Below are 15,972 nucleotides of genomic sequence, written 5' to 3' on the forward strand. Positions count from 1 at the left end.
ATGCTAATTTCTTCATCTTTAATAGCAGGGAGTGAGTGAATACTGCCTAAAATTGAAAGATGAACATTTTTTAGGTCTTCTAATCTTTTATAATGTTATTCATAATTTGTTTTTTCTCTTTATTAGGGACCTCTCCAGAACTAAAATAACTTGAGGCACAAAAATATTTATCTGAGTTAACATTTCTCTTCTATCAATTTAAGTAAAATTACATCTTATGCTTATTTTTTTAAGTTTATTTAAATTTATTTTGAGAGAGAGAGTGTGCACACACATGTGTGTGCACAAGCTGGGGAGGGGTGCAGAGAGAGGGAGAGGGAGAATCCCAAGCAGGCTCCACATTGTCAGTGTGGAGCCCAATGCAGGGCTTGAACTCACAAACCATGAGATCATGACCTGAGCTAAAATCAATAGTTGGATGCTTAACGGACTGAGCCACCCAGGTACCCCATCTAATACTTATTTTATATTGGTCTATACAAAACTACATTGATCTGAACATCTATCAATCCATTTATGCTTCTATATATGGATGTGTTTACGAAGATGTCTCAAATGATGTTCACCTCATGTTAACAATACGGTGGAGGGATTCAGGGTTTTTTTGTTTCTTTTTTGTACATATTTTTGAATGACAAAACACAGTGTTATGGGCTGCATTGTTTCTCTCAAAATTCACATGTTCAAGTCCCAACCTCCTTGGTGACTACATTTGGAAATGGAGGTAAGTGAAGTTAAATGTGGCCATAAGGGTGGGACCCTAATCCAACTGGAATGGTGTCTTTATATGAAGAGAAAGAGACACCAGAGAGCTCTCTCTACACTCGAAAAGAGAAAAGGCCATGTGAGGACACAGCAAGAGATGGCTGTCCAGAGCCAGGGAAGAAGGCCTCAGCAGAAACCAACTCAGATGGCATTTTGATCTTGGACTTCTAGCCTCCAGAAAAGTGAGAAAATGTATTTCTTTTGTTTAAACCATCTAATCTATGGTATTTTTCTCTAGCAGCTTAAGCTAACTCATATATCTCGTATTACTGCTTGACAGACAAAGGGAGAGAGAAAAAAAAAATGAGTACTCTATCATTTTGTAACATGTAGTAATGGTCCATATACTTCATTTTAAAAATGTGAGTTTATCAAATGTAACTTAACAAATCCATAATGGCTTCTGTGATCAATGATTCCTTTCAGAATGCTTTAACTCTGGTTCTACTGGTAGAGAAGCTTGATAGATTAAAGAAAATGGTGAAAACAAAACAAGACTGGAATCAGAAAATGTGAGTTATTCTATGATTATGATCATTAAGAGGTAAGGAATCATGAACTTAATGAAATGGTTAACAGAAGGCTGTCAACAATTTTAGAAATGAACAAAGTATACAAATAACAATGGGTAGAATGGGAAACACATAGTTACAATGAAGAAGGGGAAGAATAAGGATAAAAAACACAGATTATAAGAAAACAAAGAAAACTTCCTCTTCTTTTCCTAATATAGTCACAGTCATTCAACAGATACAAATTCATGGGGGTTCCAGGGTGGCTGTCAGTTGATCATCCAACTTTGACTCAGGTCATGATCTCACAGTTCATAGTTCGAGCCCCACATCTGGCTTGCTGCTGTCAGCTCAGAGCCTGTTTCAGATCCTCTGTCTCCCTCTCTCTGCCCCTCTCCCACTTATGCTTGTTCTCTACCTCAAAAATTAAAAAACATTTATAAAAGCAAACAAATAAATAAGAACTCAGAAGATACTAGAATACATAAGCAAGACAATAGACCTACAAAAATGAATTCAACACATAAAGGAGCTCAGAGTGCAGGGTGGGTGAAAAGAGAGATAGATATAAATGATTACTACAAAATCATGTGATAATGCTAATAAAATGACACATAAACTGCATTTAATACTTCACACAAGTATTGAAGGATGATGTTTGAAGTGACTTAAGTAAGAATTTGCTATCTTCATCAGATAGGAAATGTTTTGTAAGCAGAAGGAACAGAACGTATAAGACACAAAAAGGTCATTGCATACTTGCTGGAACTACAGGGTACAGTTGAATGGATTCATGCAAGAGATAAATAAAGAATGGTTAGAAAGGAGGCTAAAGAGATAGGCAAAATCCCGAATATAAATTCATTACTCTAAGGAGTTTATAGACTTCTAGAAGGGAACTATCAGTTTTATGTTAAAAAATAATTAAAATATATATTTTAGAAAAACCATTCTGGTGCCAGTTTCAATGCCTTCCCCACTTCCACAAGCTCTCTTTATTTATAGTACACACTGTTTTTGAAAAAGGAATTAAAGTAGTTATTCCCAATCTTCTGTCACCAAATGAAATATTTATTTGCTTTTGTGAAAAAGGTCTGTTACATAGTAACTACTAAATAGTTAAATAGTCAAGAACTATTGTTAAATAGTTAAATTTGACTAGTTAAATAGTCAAGAACTCACATTAACTAACAGATATCTTTTGATTTTAAATGTTTCGTATGCTCATCATGGAAAATTTTGAAAAGAGTAAAAACAAAAACAAATCTCACCTAAAATCCTAGCCTCCATACAGAGGCACTATTACATTTTTTAGTACAAATTAGACTCATAAAATTTAATTAGCTGTTTTTTTGTTTTGTTTTGTTTTTTTAAACTTTTTTAATGTTTATTTATTTTTGAGACAGAGAGAGACAGAGCATGAACGGGGGAGGGGCAGAGAGAGAGGGAGACACAGAATCGGAAGCAGGCTCCAGGCTCTGAGCCATCAGCCCAGAGCCCAACGCGGGGCTCGAATTCACTGACCGTGAGATCGTGACCTGAGCTGAAGTGAGACGCTTAACCGACTGAGCCACCCAGGCACCCCAAAGCCCGCTAATTAGCTGTTTTTTTAATCAATTTAATAATAAATTGTGAGCATTTTAAAAACTCTTTTGGTAGTTCAATATGTTATTTTTAAAAGGTATATTTTCCCCCACTATATGGATATAATATTAAAAAATGTATTGGGGTGCCTGGGTGGCTCAGTCGGTTAAGTGTCCGACTTCAGCTCAGGTCATGATCTCACAGTCTGTGAGTTCAGGCCCCGCGTAGGGCTCTGTGCCGACAGCTCGGAGCCTGGAGCCTGCTTCAGATTCTGTGTCTCCCTCTCTCTCTGCCCCTCCCCTGCTCATGCTCTGTCTCTCTCTGTCTCAAAAATAAATAAAAATCATTAAAAAAAAGAAAAAAGAAAAAAGAAAAAAAATGTATTTAATCTTATTTTATTGAACAACTAGGTTGCTTCTAATTTTTCAAAAAGTATTATAATGTGATGATGGAAGATTTCTTTACATGTATCTGTGTGTCTTTGAAATGTATAATAAACTACAAAAATTTATCAGAAAATTTACATTTGAGCCTATGTGAAACAATCTCATATATAAATAGCTACATGAATTTGTTCTCTAAAACTTACCTTTTTCTTTTTCTTTTTAACATTTCTATCAGGCAGAGGAAAATGATCTTCCAGAAATTCACCCAAGGTAATCAAGAGCTTTTCCTTATATTCTTTTATATCATGCATTTTAGTGTTCAGCTCATCTAAGATTCTAATGGGTTTTTTAAAAATTAAGAGAAATATTTTACTGATAAAATACATAAAATAATGAGTATATGTAACTGGTTACTCATAAAGTTGATCAAACACTTTGTTCAAACTTCATTTGTTCAAACCAAGTAACTAGCTTTATGAAAGTAAAATTCTCTAACATATAAGGAAACTACAGGTCAAGTCATTAATAAAAGGCCATGTAACTAACAGTTGGCAAAAATTAAAGTAAAACTCGCAACTTCTAATAAAATTTCCCCTATTTTCATCTATGTATTTCATGTTAACATTTAAAAAACTTTTTCCTATTTCAAAAACCTAGAATACAAAATTAATACCTTGATTCAGAAATTGTCACAACCTGATTTTTCAATTCACTGTGCACTACATTAAGAGATTCCAATATCTGTTGTTGTTCCTCCAACCACTGTTGCTCCCTTTAAACATGGAAAAACAAAACCAACAATAGCCAAATAAAACATTAATGCCAATTCAACATATATCTGTAACTAAAGGCAATTATAATATAAATATACCTTTCCAAGTCTTCCTTTAACTTTTCATTCTTTGACTGAAGAGTAGAGAGTACCAATTCAAGATCATGTCTCAATTTTTGGAACTAGAACAAAACAATTCAAATTAATTACTTAGTCTGTAATCCCATAAACAGTTATATTTATGAATGAGAGTGAAATTTACATTATTTGTTTAGGGTAAATACTCAAATATCAAGAGCAAAAGACCATCAGAAAGTCTTTGAAAGGAAAAAATACAGCAGATACTAAGTTCTTTGTAATATTTCATTTGTTAAATTCAAAAATATAAGAAGGGGTTTTGAGTAATAAATTTGAATTTCACACTAAAATCCAATTAAATGATTAAGTTTTCAGTAATCAGGGAGATTAGGTGTCTTTTCTAAGAAGACTCTACAGAAACAAACATGAATGATTATCATTCATTTAACAAATATTTATTGATCATTGACTACCAGGCATAGTTGAGAGAGTCAAGGATTCAAAGATGAACAAACAGGAGAATCCAAACAAGCAAATATATAACTGCAGAGAGCAATCAGTATCATGAAAAAAAAAAAAAAAGTCAAAATAGGACCACAGAAATGAGGAGCAGGAATGGCTCTTTTAGGTAATATGATAGGGAGAGACCTCTCTGATCAGGTTAAGAGTATCACAGCAGATAAAGACAAGAGATATGACACTGACAATATCTAGCAAAAGAATGTTCCACACAGAAAGATTGTAGGTACAAAGGCAATGAGGCAAGAATATGTGTGAGGTATTTGAGGAACACCAAAAGAACTCTGTGTTGCTACAGCAAATTACAAGAACATCTGGATTTTTTTTCTAGTATCTTTGTTTTTTTAACATATTAGCTAGTATTCCACTTTCTTGATGTCAAGAGTTTACCTGAGCTTTTTATACATCTAAATCAGTGACAATTTAAAGTTGTCTATTATAGGGGCATCTGGGTGGCTTAGTCAGTTGAGCATCCAACTTTGGCTCAGGTCATATCTCTCAGTTTGTGAGTTCAAGCCCCACATCAGGCTCACTGCTGTCGGCATGGAGCCCACTTCGGATCCTCTATCCTCCTTTCTCTCTGCCTCTCCCACTCCCACTATCTCTCCCAAAAATAAAATAAAAATGTAAACAAACAAATAAATAAATAAAATAAAGATGTCTATTATAAACCTTAGTGAAACCACAAAAAGGGGAGAAATAACCAAATAAATCAATAGTGTAAATAAAATGGTTTTATTTTTAAAAATACACAATTCAAGAAATTGGAAAGAGAGGAAAACAGGAACAGAGAAAAGGTAATACACATAGGAAAGAAAAATGAAGTACAAAGATTGCAAAGCAACCACACTGATATTACGTTAAATATGATCTAACAATAGAATTAAATTAAAAATAAATAAGAGAAAAGTAACAGGAAAAATTTGCAAATGTTTGAATACTAAAAACACACTTCTAAATCATCCATGAATCAAAAAAGTAATAATCTGTAAGAATATAAGAAATTGTTATGAACTATTTGAAAATAAAAACAAAATAAAAATTTCTGGGGTGAAACAAAAGCAGTACTCAAATGAGAATTTACAGAACTAAAAGCCTATATGAGAAAAATGAAAGCTCTCAAATTATGACAACTTCTACCATAAGAAAAAGAGCAAATAAAATCAAAAGTAAACTGAAGAAAAAATAATGATTAAAAAAACCTTAAATCAATGATATAGAAAAACAAAAAGAAAACTGAGGGAAAAAAATCAAAGAAACCCAAAGTTGGTATTTTGAGAAGGTCAACAAAATCACCCACGCTAATTACAAGAGAAAAAAGAACAAAAATTATTAACATTAGTTACAAGAGAGGTGACATTACTATAAACATTAAAATGGTAATGGGGAAATATTATGAACAAATTTAATAAACTGGACAAATTAGATGAGATGTACAAGTTCTTTAAAAGACACAAACTATACCACTCGTTCAGAGAAAAACAGAAAACCTGATGAGTCATAAAAAACCTAAATTTGTGGCTAAACATTTTCCCATAAAGAAAACTCCAGTTCCAAATGGCTTTACCTGTGAATTCTAACAAACGTTTAAAGTAATAAAAATACTGATTCTATATAAACTCTTTTGAAGAAAGAATACTTCTCAACTCATTCTATTAGGCTTGATATGAAAGCCTAACAAAGATGTCACAAGAAAAGTAAACCACAGACTGGTATCTCTCATTAACATAGATACAAAAACCTTAATAAAATTTTAGCAAATGAAGTCCGTCAATAAATTAAAAAACATTATTACACAGTGGGTTTTTCCTAGGAATGCATGGCTAATTAAACAGTTAATACCAATTAAAAAAATCAATGTACTGAGTCAATTAATTCAATATAGCCACAGGATATAAAATTAATATACAGAAATCTGTTGAATTTCTATACACTAATAATGAGGTAGCCGAAAGAAATTAAGAAAACAATCCCATTTATAACTGCACCAAAAAGAATAAAATACTAGTAATAAACTTAACCAATGAGGCCAACCAAAGATCTATATTCTGAAAACTATAAAACACTGATGAAAAAAATTGGAAGAGACACAAATAAACGGAAAGATACTTCATGCTAATGGACAGGAAGACCAATATTGTTAAAATGTCTATACTACCCGATGCAATCTGCAGATTTTATGCAATCCCCGTCAAAATGCCACCAACAGTTTTCACAGAATTAGAACAAATGATCCTAAAATTTGTACAGAACCCCCCAAAAACCTTAAATAGCCAAAGCAATTTTGAAAAAGAACAAAAGCTGGCGATATCACAATCCCAGATTTCAAAATATACTACAAATCTGTGGTAACCAAAACAGTATGGTACTGGCACAAAAACCGATAGAAATCAATGGAACAGAATAGAGTCCAGAAATGAATCCATACTTTCATGGTCAATTTATGACAAAGGACGCAAAAATATACAATGGGAAAAAGACCATTTCTCCAACAAATCGTGTTGGGAAAACTGGAAAGCTACATGCAAAAGAATGAAATTGAACCACATTCTTATACCATACACAAAAACAAATTCAAAATAGATTAAAGACCTTAATGTGAGACTTAAAACCATAAAATTTCTAAAAGAAAACACAGGTAAGTAATTTCTTTGACATGAGCCATAGAATTATTTTTCTAGACATGTCTCCTCTGGCAAGGGAACAAAAACAAAATTAGGGGCGCCTGGGTGGCTCAGTTGGTTAAGCGTCGGCTTGGGCTCAGGTCACGATCTCACAATTCGTGGGTTTGAGCCCTGGGTTGGGCTCGGTGCTGACAGCTGAGTCTGGAGCCTACTTGGGATTCTGTCTCCCCACCCCCCCCCCGGCCCTCCCCCGCTTGTGCTCTTTTCTCTCTCTCTCAAAAATAAATAAACAGGGGCGCCTGGGTGGCTCAGTCGGTTAAGCAGCCGACTTCGGCTCAGGTCATGATCTCATGGTCCGTGAGTTCAAGCCCCACGTCGGGGCGTCGGGCTCTGTGGCGACAGCTCGGAGCCTGGAGCCTGTTTCAGATTCTGTGTCTCCCTCTCTCTGACCCTCCCCTGTTCATGCTCTGTTTCTCCTTGTCTCAAAAATAAATAAAACGTTAAAAAAAAAATTTTTTTTTAAATAAATAAACATTAAAAAAATTAAAAATAAACATTAAAAAAAACAAAAAACAAAATTAAACTCTTGGGACCACACCAAAACAAAAAGTTTTGCACAAAGAAACCATCAACAAAACAAAAAGGCAACCTACTGAATGGGAGAAGATATTTGCCAATGATATATCTGATAAGGGGTTCAAATCTAACTATGTAAAGAACTTATACAACACAATGTCAACAAAAATAAATAATCCAATTAAAACTGAGCAGAGGACCTGAATAATCATTTTTCCAAAAAGGACATACAGATAGCCAACAGACACATGAAAAGATGCTCAATATCACTAATCATCAGGGAAATGCAAATTAAAACAATTCACTACACACCTGTCAGAATGGCTAAAATCAAAAACACAAGAAATAACAAATGTTGGTAAGGATGTGGAGAAAAAGAAACCCTTATGCACTATTGGTAGGAATGCAAATTGATGCAGCCACTGTGGCAAACAGTATGGAAATTCCTCAAAAAATTAAAATTAGAATTTCCACATCATCCAGTAATTCCACTACTGGGTATTTACCTAAAGAAAACAAAAACATTAATTTGAAAAGACACATGCATCCCTATGTTTACTGTAGCATTATTTACAATAGCCAAGACATGAAAACAACTCAAGTGCCCTTCAATAGACAATTGGATAAAAAAGATACAGGGCGCCTGGGTGGCTCAGTCAGTTAAGCATCAGACTTCAGCTCAGGTCATGATCTCATGGTTCGTGGGTTCAAGCCCCATGTTGGGTTCTGTGCTGACAGTTCAGAGCCTGGAGCCTGCTTCAGATTCTGTGTCTCCCTCCCTCTCTGCCCCTCCCTCACTCATGCTCTGTCTCTGTCTATCTCTCTCAAAAATAAATAAACATCAAAAAATTTAAAAACAAAAAACAAAAAACAAAGACATGGTACAATCTATACTATGGACTATTAGTCATAAACAAAGAATGACATCTTCCCATTTGTAACAACATGGATGGATCTAGAGGTATACTGCTAAGTAAAATAAGTCAAATGGAGAAAGACTATACCATATGATTTCACTCATATGTGGAATTTAAGAAACAAAGGAACAAAGGAAAAAAAGGATATAGATAACAAATATAGATAACATATTGGGTTTCCAGAGGGGAGGTGGATGGAAGGATAGGGAAAACAGATAAAAGGGATTAAGGGTACACTTATTTTGATAAGCCCTAAGAAATGTATAGAATTGTTGAATCATTATATTGTATACATGAAACTAATATAATACCCTATGCTTAAATCAATGTAATTTATTATATCAACAGACTAAAAAGAATTCATCTTCCCTATGAATTCAGAAAAAATAAATGACAAAATTCAATAATAATTTATGATTTTAGAAAAGACTTTATAACTTGTAACAGAAGGTAATTTCCGGGGCACCTGGGTGGTTCAGTCTTTTAAATGTCCAACTCACTGTCATGAGATCAGACCCTGAGTCGGGCTTTGTGCTGACCATTGGGTCTGCTTAAGATTCTTTCTCCCTCTTCCTCTGCCCCTTCCAAGTTCATGCTAACATGCACAAACGTGTTCACTCTCTCTCCCTCTCTCAAAAAAAAAAAAAAAAAAGAAGGTAATTTCTGCAAGGGCATCTATGAAAAACCTACTGCTAACACCACACTTAATGATGAAAAAGAGAATGCTAGCCACTAAGGTCAGGAACAAGGCAAAAATGTCCATTCCTACCACTTTTGTTATATTACTGTAAGTCCTAGAGCAGTACAGTAAGCCAAGGAAAACATAAAAGGCATCCAGATGGAAAGGAATAAATACACATGCCTCTGATCTCAGATGACATGACTAGCTATGTAGAAAATCTCAGAGCACCTACAAAAAGGCTACTAGAATAAATGGGTTTATCATACTCACTAATAGAAGACCAATATATAAATATTAATTTGTATGTACCAGCAATAAATAATTGACAATTGAAAAAAGAATACCAGTTTAATAGCACTAAAAATACAAAATTCTAAAGGGATGAATTTGACAAAAATACATAAGACCTGCACATCTCTGTTACAATTTATTAAATTGTTTTTAAAAATTATGAATTGGGATGGGGCACCTGGGTGGCTCAGTTGGTTGAGTGTCCGACTTCGGCTCAGGTCATGATCTCGCAGTTTGTGAGTTCGAGCCCCACATTGGGCTCTGTACTGCCAGCTCGGAGCCTAGAGCCTGCTTCGGATTCTGTGTCTCCCTCTCTCTCTGCCCCTTCCCTGCTCACGCTCTGTCTCTCTCTGTCTCTCAATAATAAATAAACATTAAAAAATCATTTTTTTTTTAATTAAAAAAAAATCATGAATTGGGACACCTGGCTGGCTCAGTCGGTAGTGCATGAGACTCTTGATCCTGGGGTCATGAGTTCAAGCCTTCTATTGAAGGAGAGTTGCTTAAAAAAAATTAAAATAAAAAAAAATCAAGAATTAATATTGAAATTTGTCACATTCTTTCTGAATTCATGAGATGATTAAAAGTCTTTTTTTCTTTTTTAGCTTTTAATATAGTGAATTATAAAACACTGATGATATAAATCTTAAAAATATAAACAAATGGAGACCTAAATAAATGCAGAGATCATACAGGGCTCCTGGATCTGAATTGAGACTCAGTATGCTAAAGATGTCAATGCTCCTCAAATTAAACTACAGAATCAGGGAAATCTCAGTCAAAATTATGGGACAGAATGACCAGCCAACTCTAATATACAGGAAAATATAAAACAGTTCTGATAAAGAACAAAGATAGAAAATCACTCCCATTTTATTTCAAGATTTATTATAAATCTTAAGTAAATAAAACAATGTTGTCTTCAAAAAATTTTTATTTATTTATTTTGAGAAAGAGAGAGAGCACACAAGTGGGGAAAAGGGGCAGAGGGAAAGAGAGAATCTCATGCAGGCTCCCTGTTCAGGGTGGAGCCCAATGTTGGGCTCGATCCCACGACCCTGGGATCCTGACCTAAGTCGAAATCAAAACCTGAACTGACACTCAACTGACCGACCTAAGCACCCTTAAAACAATGTGGTATTGACCTAAAGACAGAAGACACACAGAAAAAAAAGAAGAGAAATAACCACAGAATGAATAAATGTGGAGTCTAGAAACAGATCCACATATATGCCATCAATTAATTTTCAATAAACATGCAAAGGAAATTCAAAAAAGAAAATATAATTTTCTTAACAATTTGTTCCAGAACACCCACAATTAGTATTCATATGAAAGAAAATACAACTTTATCAGTAACTAATTCCATATAAAAACATGAATACAAAATGGATCATAAATGTGAAACTTAAAAAATTTTAAAGAAAACATTCAAAAAAAATGTTTGTGACCTTAAGTTGGGCAAATTTTTTTTAAGATTTTATTTTTGGGGCCCATGGGTGGATCACTCAGTTAAGCATCTGACTCTTGATTTTGGCTCAGGTCATGATCTCATGGTCGTGGGATCAAGCCTTGTGTTGGGCTCTGCATCGTGACCATGGAGCCTGCTTTGCATTCTCTCTCTCTCTCTTTCAAAAAAAATAAACAGACTTAAAAAGAAAAAAAAAAAAAAGATTTTATTTTTTAAGTAATCTCTACACCCATCATGGGGCTTGAACTCACAACCTCAACACCAAGAGTCACATGCTTTTCTTATTGAGCCAGACAGGTGCCGTTGTGCAAATATTTCTTATATTTATTTAAGCACAAACCTCAAAAAAAAAAAAAAACTGATAAAATGGAGGTAATCAAAGTATGCCTGTCTTCAGGATAGGCCCCTGGTGGACTCCTGAAGGATGACCTCTGAGGTCTTGTAATATTATACCTGATAAAAGTGTTTATGTAGGGGTGTCTGGTTGGTTCAGTCAGTAGAGCATGTGACTGACCCTTGATGTCAGGGTCATGAGTTCAAGCCCCACTTGGGAATGGAGCCTATTTTTTAAAAAAAGGGTTTACGTATGCCTGGAACCTTAGGTCACTTGGTACCAGTTTTATTAAAGAGCCTATTCTAATCATGTGATTGATGGTGAATGCAATTGTGGTCTAAAGGGCTGTAGCCCAAGTAGCTGAAGTCAGTCAAGGAAGCCCCACATGCATAGTGACTGACTCCGGATAAAAAACCCTGGACAACAAAGCTTAGGTGAACTTCCCTGTTTGACCACACTTTGCACATTTTGTCACATTCAGCTGCAAGGAGAACTAAACACATCCATGCAACTCCATTAGATAAGGACTCCTATAAACTTAGTCCATGTGTGTTTTCCCTTTGCTCATTTTAATCTGTGTCTTCTCACGGAAATAAACTGTAACCATGAGTACAATAGCTTTTCTGTGTTCTGTGAGCCCATTTAGCAAATCACCAGACCTGACAGTGGTCTTGGGGAAAACCCTGACACAAATGGCAACACAAGTGGGATTTGCTATAATGACCCTAGCTCACCAAAACACAATGGAAGCACTATGTGGGAAAAAGAAGGTTAATGGGGCAGGGAATGATGAATCTGATGCCTAATGTTTATACCAAGTCAACAAAGATAGAAGACAACAGCCACAACATGATCAATAACTGCAGGCAGGGGTGCCTGGGTGGCTCGGTTGGTTAAGTGTCCAACTTTGGCTCAGGTCATGATCTCACGGTTCGAGAGTTCGAGCCCCACATCAGGCTCTGTGCTGACAGATCAGAGTGTGGAGCTGGCTTTGGATTCTCTGTCTCCCTCTCTCTCTGCCCCTCCCCCACTCACACTCTGTCTCTGTCTCAAAAATAAATAAACATTAAAAAAATAATAATTGCAGGCAGAAGTAGTCAATGAAATTTAGAAATAACAGAAAAAATTCTCAGACACTTGGCTAACTGCATGTATAAGGAAATACAAAATAATGAGAAACAAGCTAAATATTCAAGCCCTTTGTTATTTTTATCTGTAACAATTAAAATGAAAGCAGAGTGTTAAGGCCAAAGCTGGTACTGTATCTAGTTTGGATTTCAGTCAGTTCAAACCAGAACTGCTAGCCTTAGGGCTACTACCAAAGGGAAAATTATGGTGGACCATTAGCCCATGTGTCATTTTTTTTTTCATGATATTGAAAATTTGGTGACTCTTCTCAATATGAAAAAGAAATATTATCTTTCATTCTGGGAAAATGTTCATTTATTATTTATTATTTCTTCACTTCCATTTTTTTAAAATATTTATTTATTTTTGAGAGAGAGAGAGAGAGAGAGAGAGAGAGAGAGAGAGAGAGATGGCACAAATACAAGTGGGGGAGGTGCAGAGAAAGAGAGGGGGAGAGAGAATCCCAAGCAGGCTCTGCAATACCAGCACAGAGCCCAATGTGGGGCTCAAACTCCTGAACTAGGAGATCATGACTTGAGTTGAAATCAAGAGTCTACAGCTTAACTGACTAAGCCACCTGGGCACGCCCCCCTCCATTTGTTTTTGTGTTGTTTTTTTTTTAATATGGAACTTCTACTGGTTGTATTTTGTACTTCTGAGTTGATTAGTTCTCTTCTATTATTCCAATTTTCCTTTTTTTGCCATCCTTACTCTGTAGATTTCCATGCCTATAATCACCAACCTTTTTGTATTTATTTCAGGTATGTTTTCATTTACAAAGGCTCTTGTTCTCTGATTGGTTCTTTTCTTTTTTACTGTTTATTTCTTTAATTTTTTTTATTTATTGAGAGAGAGAGACAGAGCACAAGTGGGGCAGGGGCAGAGAGAGGGAGGGAGACACAGCATCTGAAGCAGGCTCCAGGCTCTGAGCTGTCAGCACAGAGCCCGATGCAGGACTCAAACTCACAAACCATGAGATCATGACCTGAGCCGAAGTCAGACGCTTAACTGACGAAGCCAGCCAGGCGCCCCAATGTTTGTTTATTTTTGAGAGAAAGAGCATCCACGAGGGAGAGGCAAAGAAAGAGAGAGAGAGGGGGACAGAGGATCTGAAACAGGCTCTGTGCTGACAGCACAGAGTCCGAGGAGGGCTCAGACCACGAGCTATGAGATCATGACCTACGCCAACTGAGCCAGCTAGGCACCTCTCTGATTGGTCATTTTATTATTTATTTATAATTTTTTTAAATGTTTATTTATTTTTGAGAGAAAGAGAGTGTGAGCGGGAGAGGGGCAAAGAGAGAGGGAGACACAGAATCTGAAGCAGGCTTCAGGTTCTGAGCTGTCAGCACAGAGCCCAACATGGGGCTCAAACTCACAGATAGCAAGATCATGACTGGAGATGTAGTCAGTCGCTTAACCTACTGAGCCACCCAGGCAGCCCTGATTGGTCTTTTTAAAAACAGCTTCACCGGGGTACCTGGGTAGCTCAGTTGATTAAGCATCCAACTTCAGCTCAAGTCATTATATCATGGTTTGTTAGTTCAAGCCCCAAGTCCAGCTCTTTGCTGACAGCTGCTTCAGATTCTGTTATCTCACTCTCCCTCTGTCCCTTACCTGCTCAGGCTCTGTCTCTGTCTCATAAGTAGATAGATAGATAGATAGATAGATAGATAGATAGATAGACAGATAGATAAAGCTTGAGATATAATTCACATAGCATACAGTTTACTAATTTAAAGTATATAATTCAATAATGTTTAGTATTTTCATAAATTTGTGTAACCATCACCACAATCTACTTTAGAACATTTTCATCATCCCAAAAGGAAACCTGTTAGCAGTACATATTAGCAGTCACTCACTATTTGCTCTACAATCACCTAGCCTTAATCAATAAGCAACAACCTACTTTCTGTCTCTATGGATTTGCCTATTATGGACATTTCATATAAATGGAATCATATAATATATAATCCTTTGTAACTAGCTTCTTTCATTTAGCATAATGTTTTTCAAGATATACCTATATTATGGCATATCAGTACTTCAGTTCTTATTAGACAAAAAATGTCATTGTACAGATATCACAATTTATTTATCTATTCATCAGTTAATGAACATTTGGGTTATTTCCTCTTTTTGGCCATTAAGAAAAATGTTGCTACGGGGGCACATGGGTGGCTCAGTCGGTTAAGCGTCCAACTTGAGCTCAGGTCATGATTTCATGGTTCATGGGTTTGAGTCCCACATCGGGCTCTGTGCTGATAGCTCAAGCCTGGAGCCTGCTTCGAATTCTGTGTTTCCCTCTCTCTCTGCTCTTCCCCCACTCACATTCTGTCCCTCTCTCAAAAATAAGTAACATTAAAAAATTAAAAATAAAAAAGAAAGAAAAATGTTGCTATGAACATTCATGTTTAAGTTTTTGTGTGGACACAAACTTATTTTCCTTTTTCTTAGGTGTATACCTCGGAGTGAAAGTACTGGTTTGACTAGTAACTTTCACCTTCTGAGGAACTACCAGGCTGCTTTCCAAAGTGGATGTAGCATTTTACATTCCCACCAGCAGTTCATCAGTGTTCTAATTTCTCCACATCTTCACCAATACTTGTTATTGCCTGTCTTTTGATTATAGCCATGTTTAGGGGTGTGAAGTAATCCTTTTTTTTTTTTTTTTTTAATTTTTTTTTTTTTCAACGTTTATTTATTTTTGGGACAGAGAGAGACAGAGCATGAACGGGGGAGGGGCAGAGAGAGAGGGAGACACAGAATCGGAAACAGGCTCCAGGCTCTGAGCCATCAGCCCAGAGCCTGACGCGGGGCTCGAACTCACAGACCGCGAGATCGTGACCTGGCTGAGGTCGGACGCTTAACCGACTGCGCCACCCAGGCGCCCCAAGTAATCCTTTTTTAAGTTACATTCTGTTATTTTTTTAATCAAAAAAATTCTTTATCTCTCTTTTAAAGAAATCTTGTTTTTAGCTACATACTTGAACCCTGAATACTGCAGTACCAGGTTCCTTTAAAACCTGGTTTTTCTCAATTCTGTAGGGCAGATAATCTCTTTAAATTTTTTTTTTTAATGTTTATTTATTTTTGAGAGACAGAGAGAGACAGAGCATGGGTAGGGGAGGGGCAGAGAGAGAGAGAGGAAGACACAGAATCCGAAGCAGGCTCCAGGCTCCAAGCTATCAGCACAGAGCCTGACGCGGGGCTCGAACTCACAAGCCGTGAGATTATGACCTGAGCCGAAGTCAGCCACTCAACTGACTAAGCCATCCAGGTGCCCCTTTTTAAATTTTTTTAAAAATGTTTATTTACAGATAATCTCTT

General features: G+C 36.0%; 1 protein-coding gene across 3 annotated transcripts in view; it reads right to left on the reverse strand.

The window, feature by feature from the left end:
* Positions 1 to 15,972, reverse strand: part of CENPK (centromere protein K) — a 58,952-nt gene that overhangs the window by 26,140 nt on the left and 16,840 nt on the right. For all 3 annotated transcript variants that reach the window (XR_006963545.1, XM_047087114.1, XM_047087106.1), the window contains exons 6-8: positions 4,119 to 4,201; positions 3,921 to 4,019; positions 3,451 to 3,583 (exon numbers count right to left, since the gene is read on the reverse strand). Coding sequence is in view for 2 of the 3 variants with exons in the window: in XM_047087114.1 (XP_046943070.1) it covers positions 3,451 to 3,583; positions 3,921 to 4,019; positions 4,119 to 4,201 (315 nt within the window). In the remaining variant the exon portion in view is untranslated. The remainder of the gene's footprint in view (positions 1 to 3,450; positions 3,584 to 3,920; positions 4,020 to 4,118; positions 4,202 to 15,972) is intronic.

This window comes from Lynx rufus, unplaced genomic scaffold, assembly GCF_022079265.1.
Source record: "Lynx rufus isolate CCGP_SWC_20201006 ecotype Redwood Valley unplaced genomic scaffold, mLynRuf1.p SCAF_1, whole genome shotgun sequence".
NCBI lineage: Eukaryota > Metazoa > Chordata > Mammalia > Carnivora > Felidae > Lynx > Lynx rufus.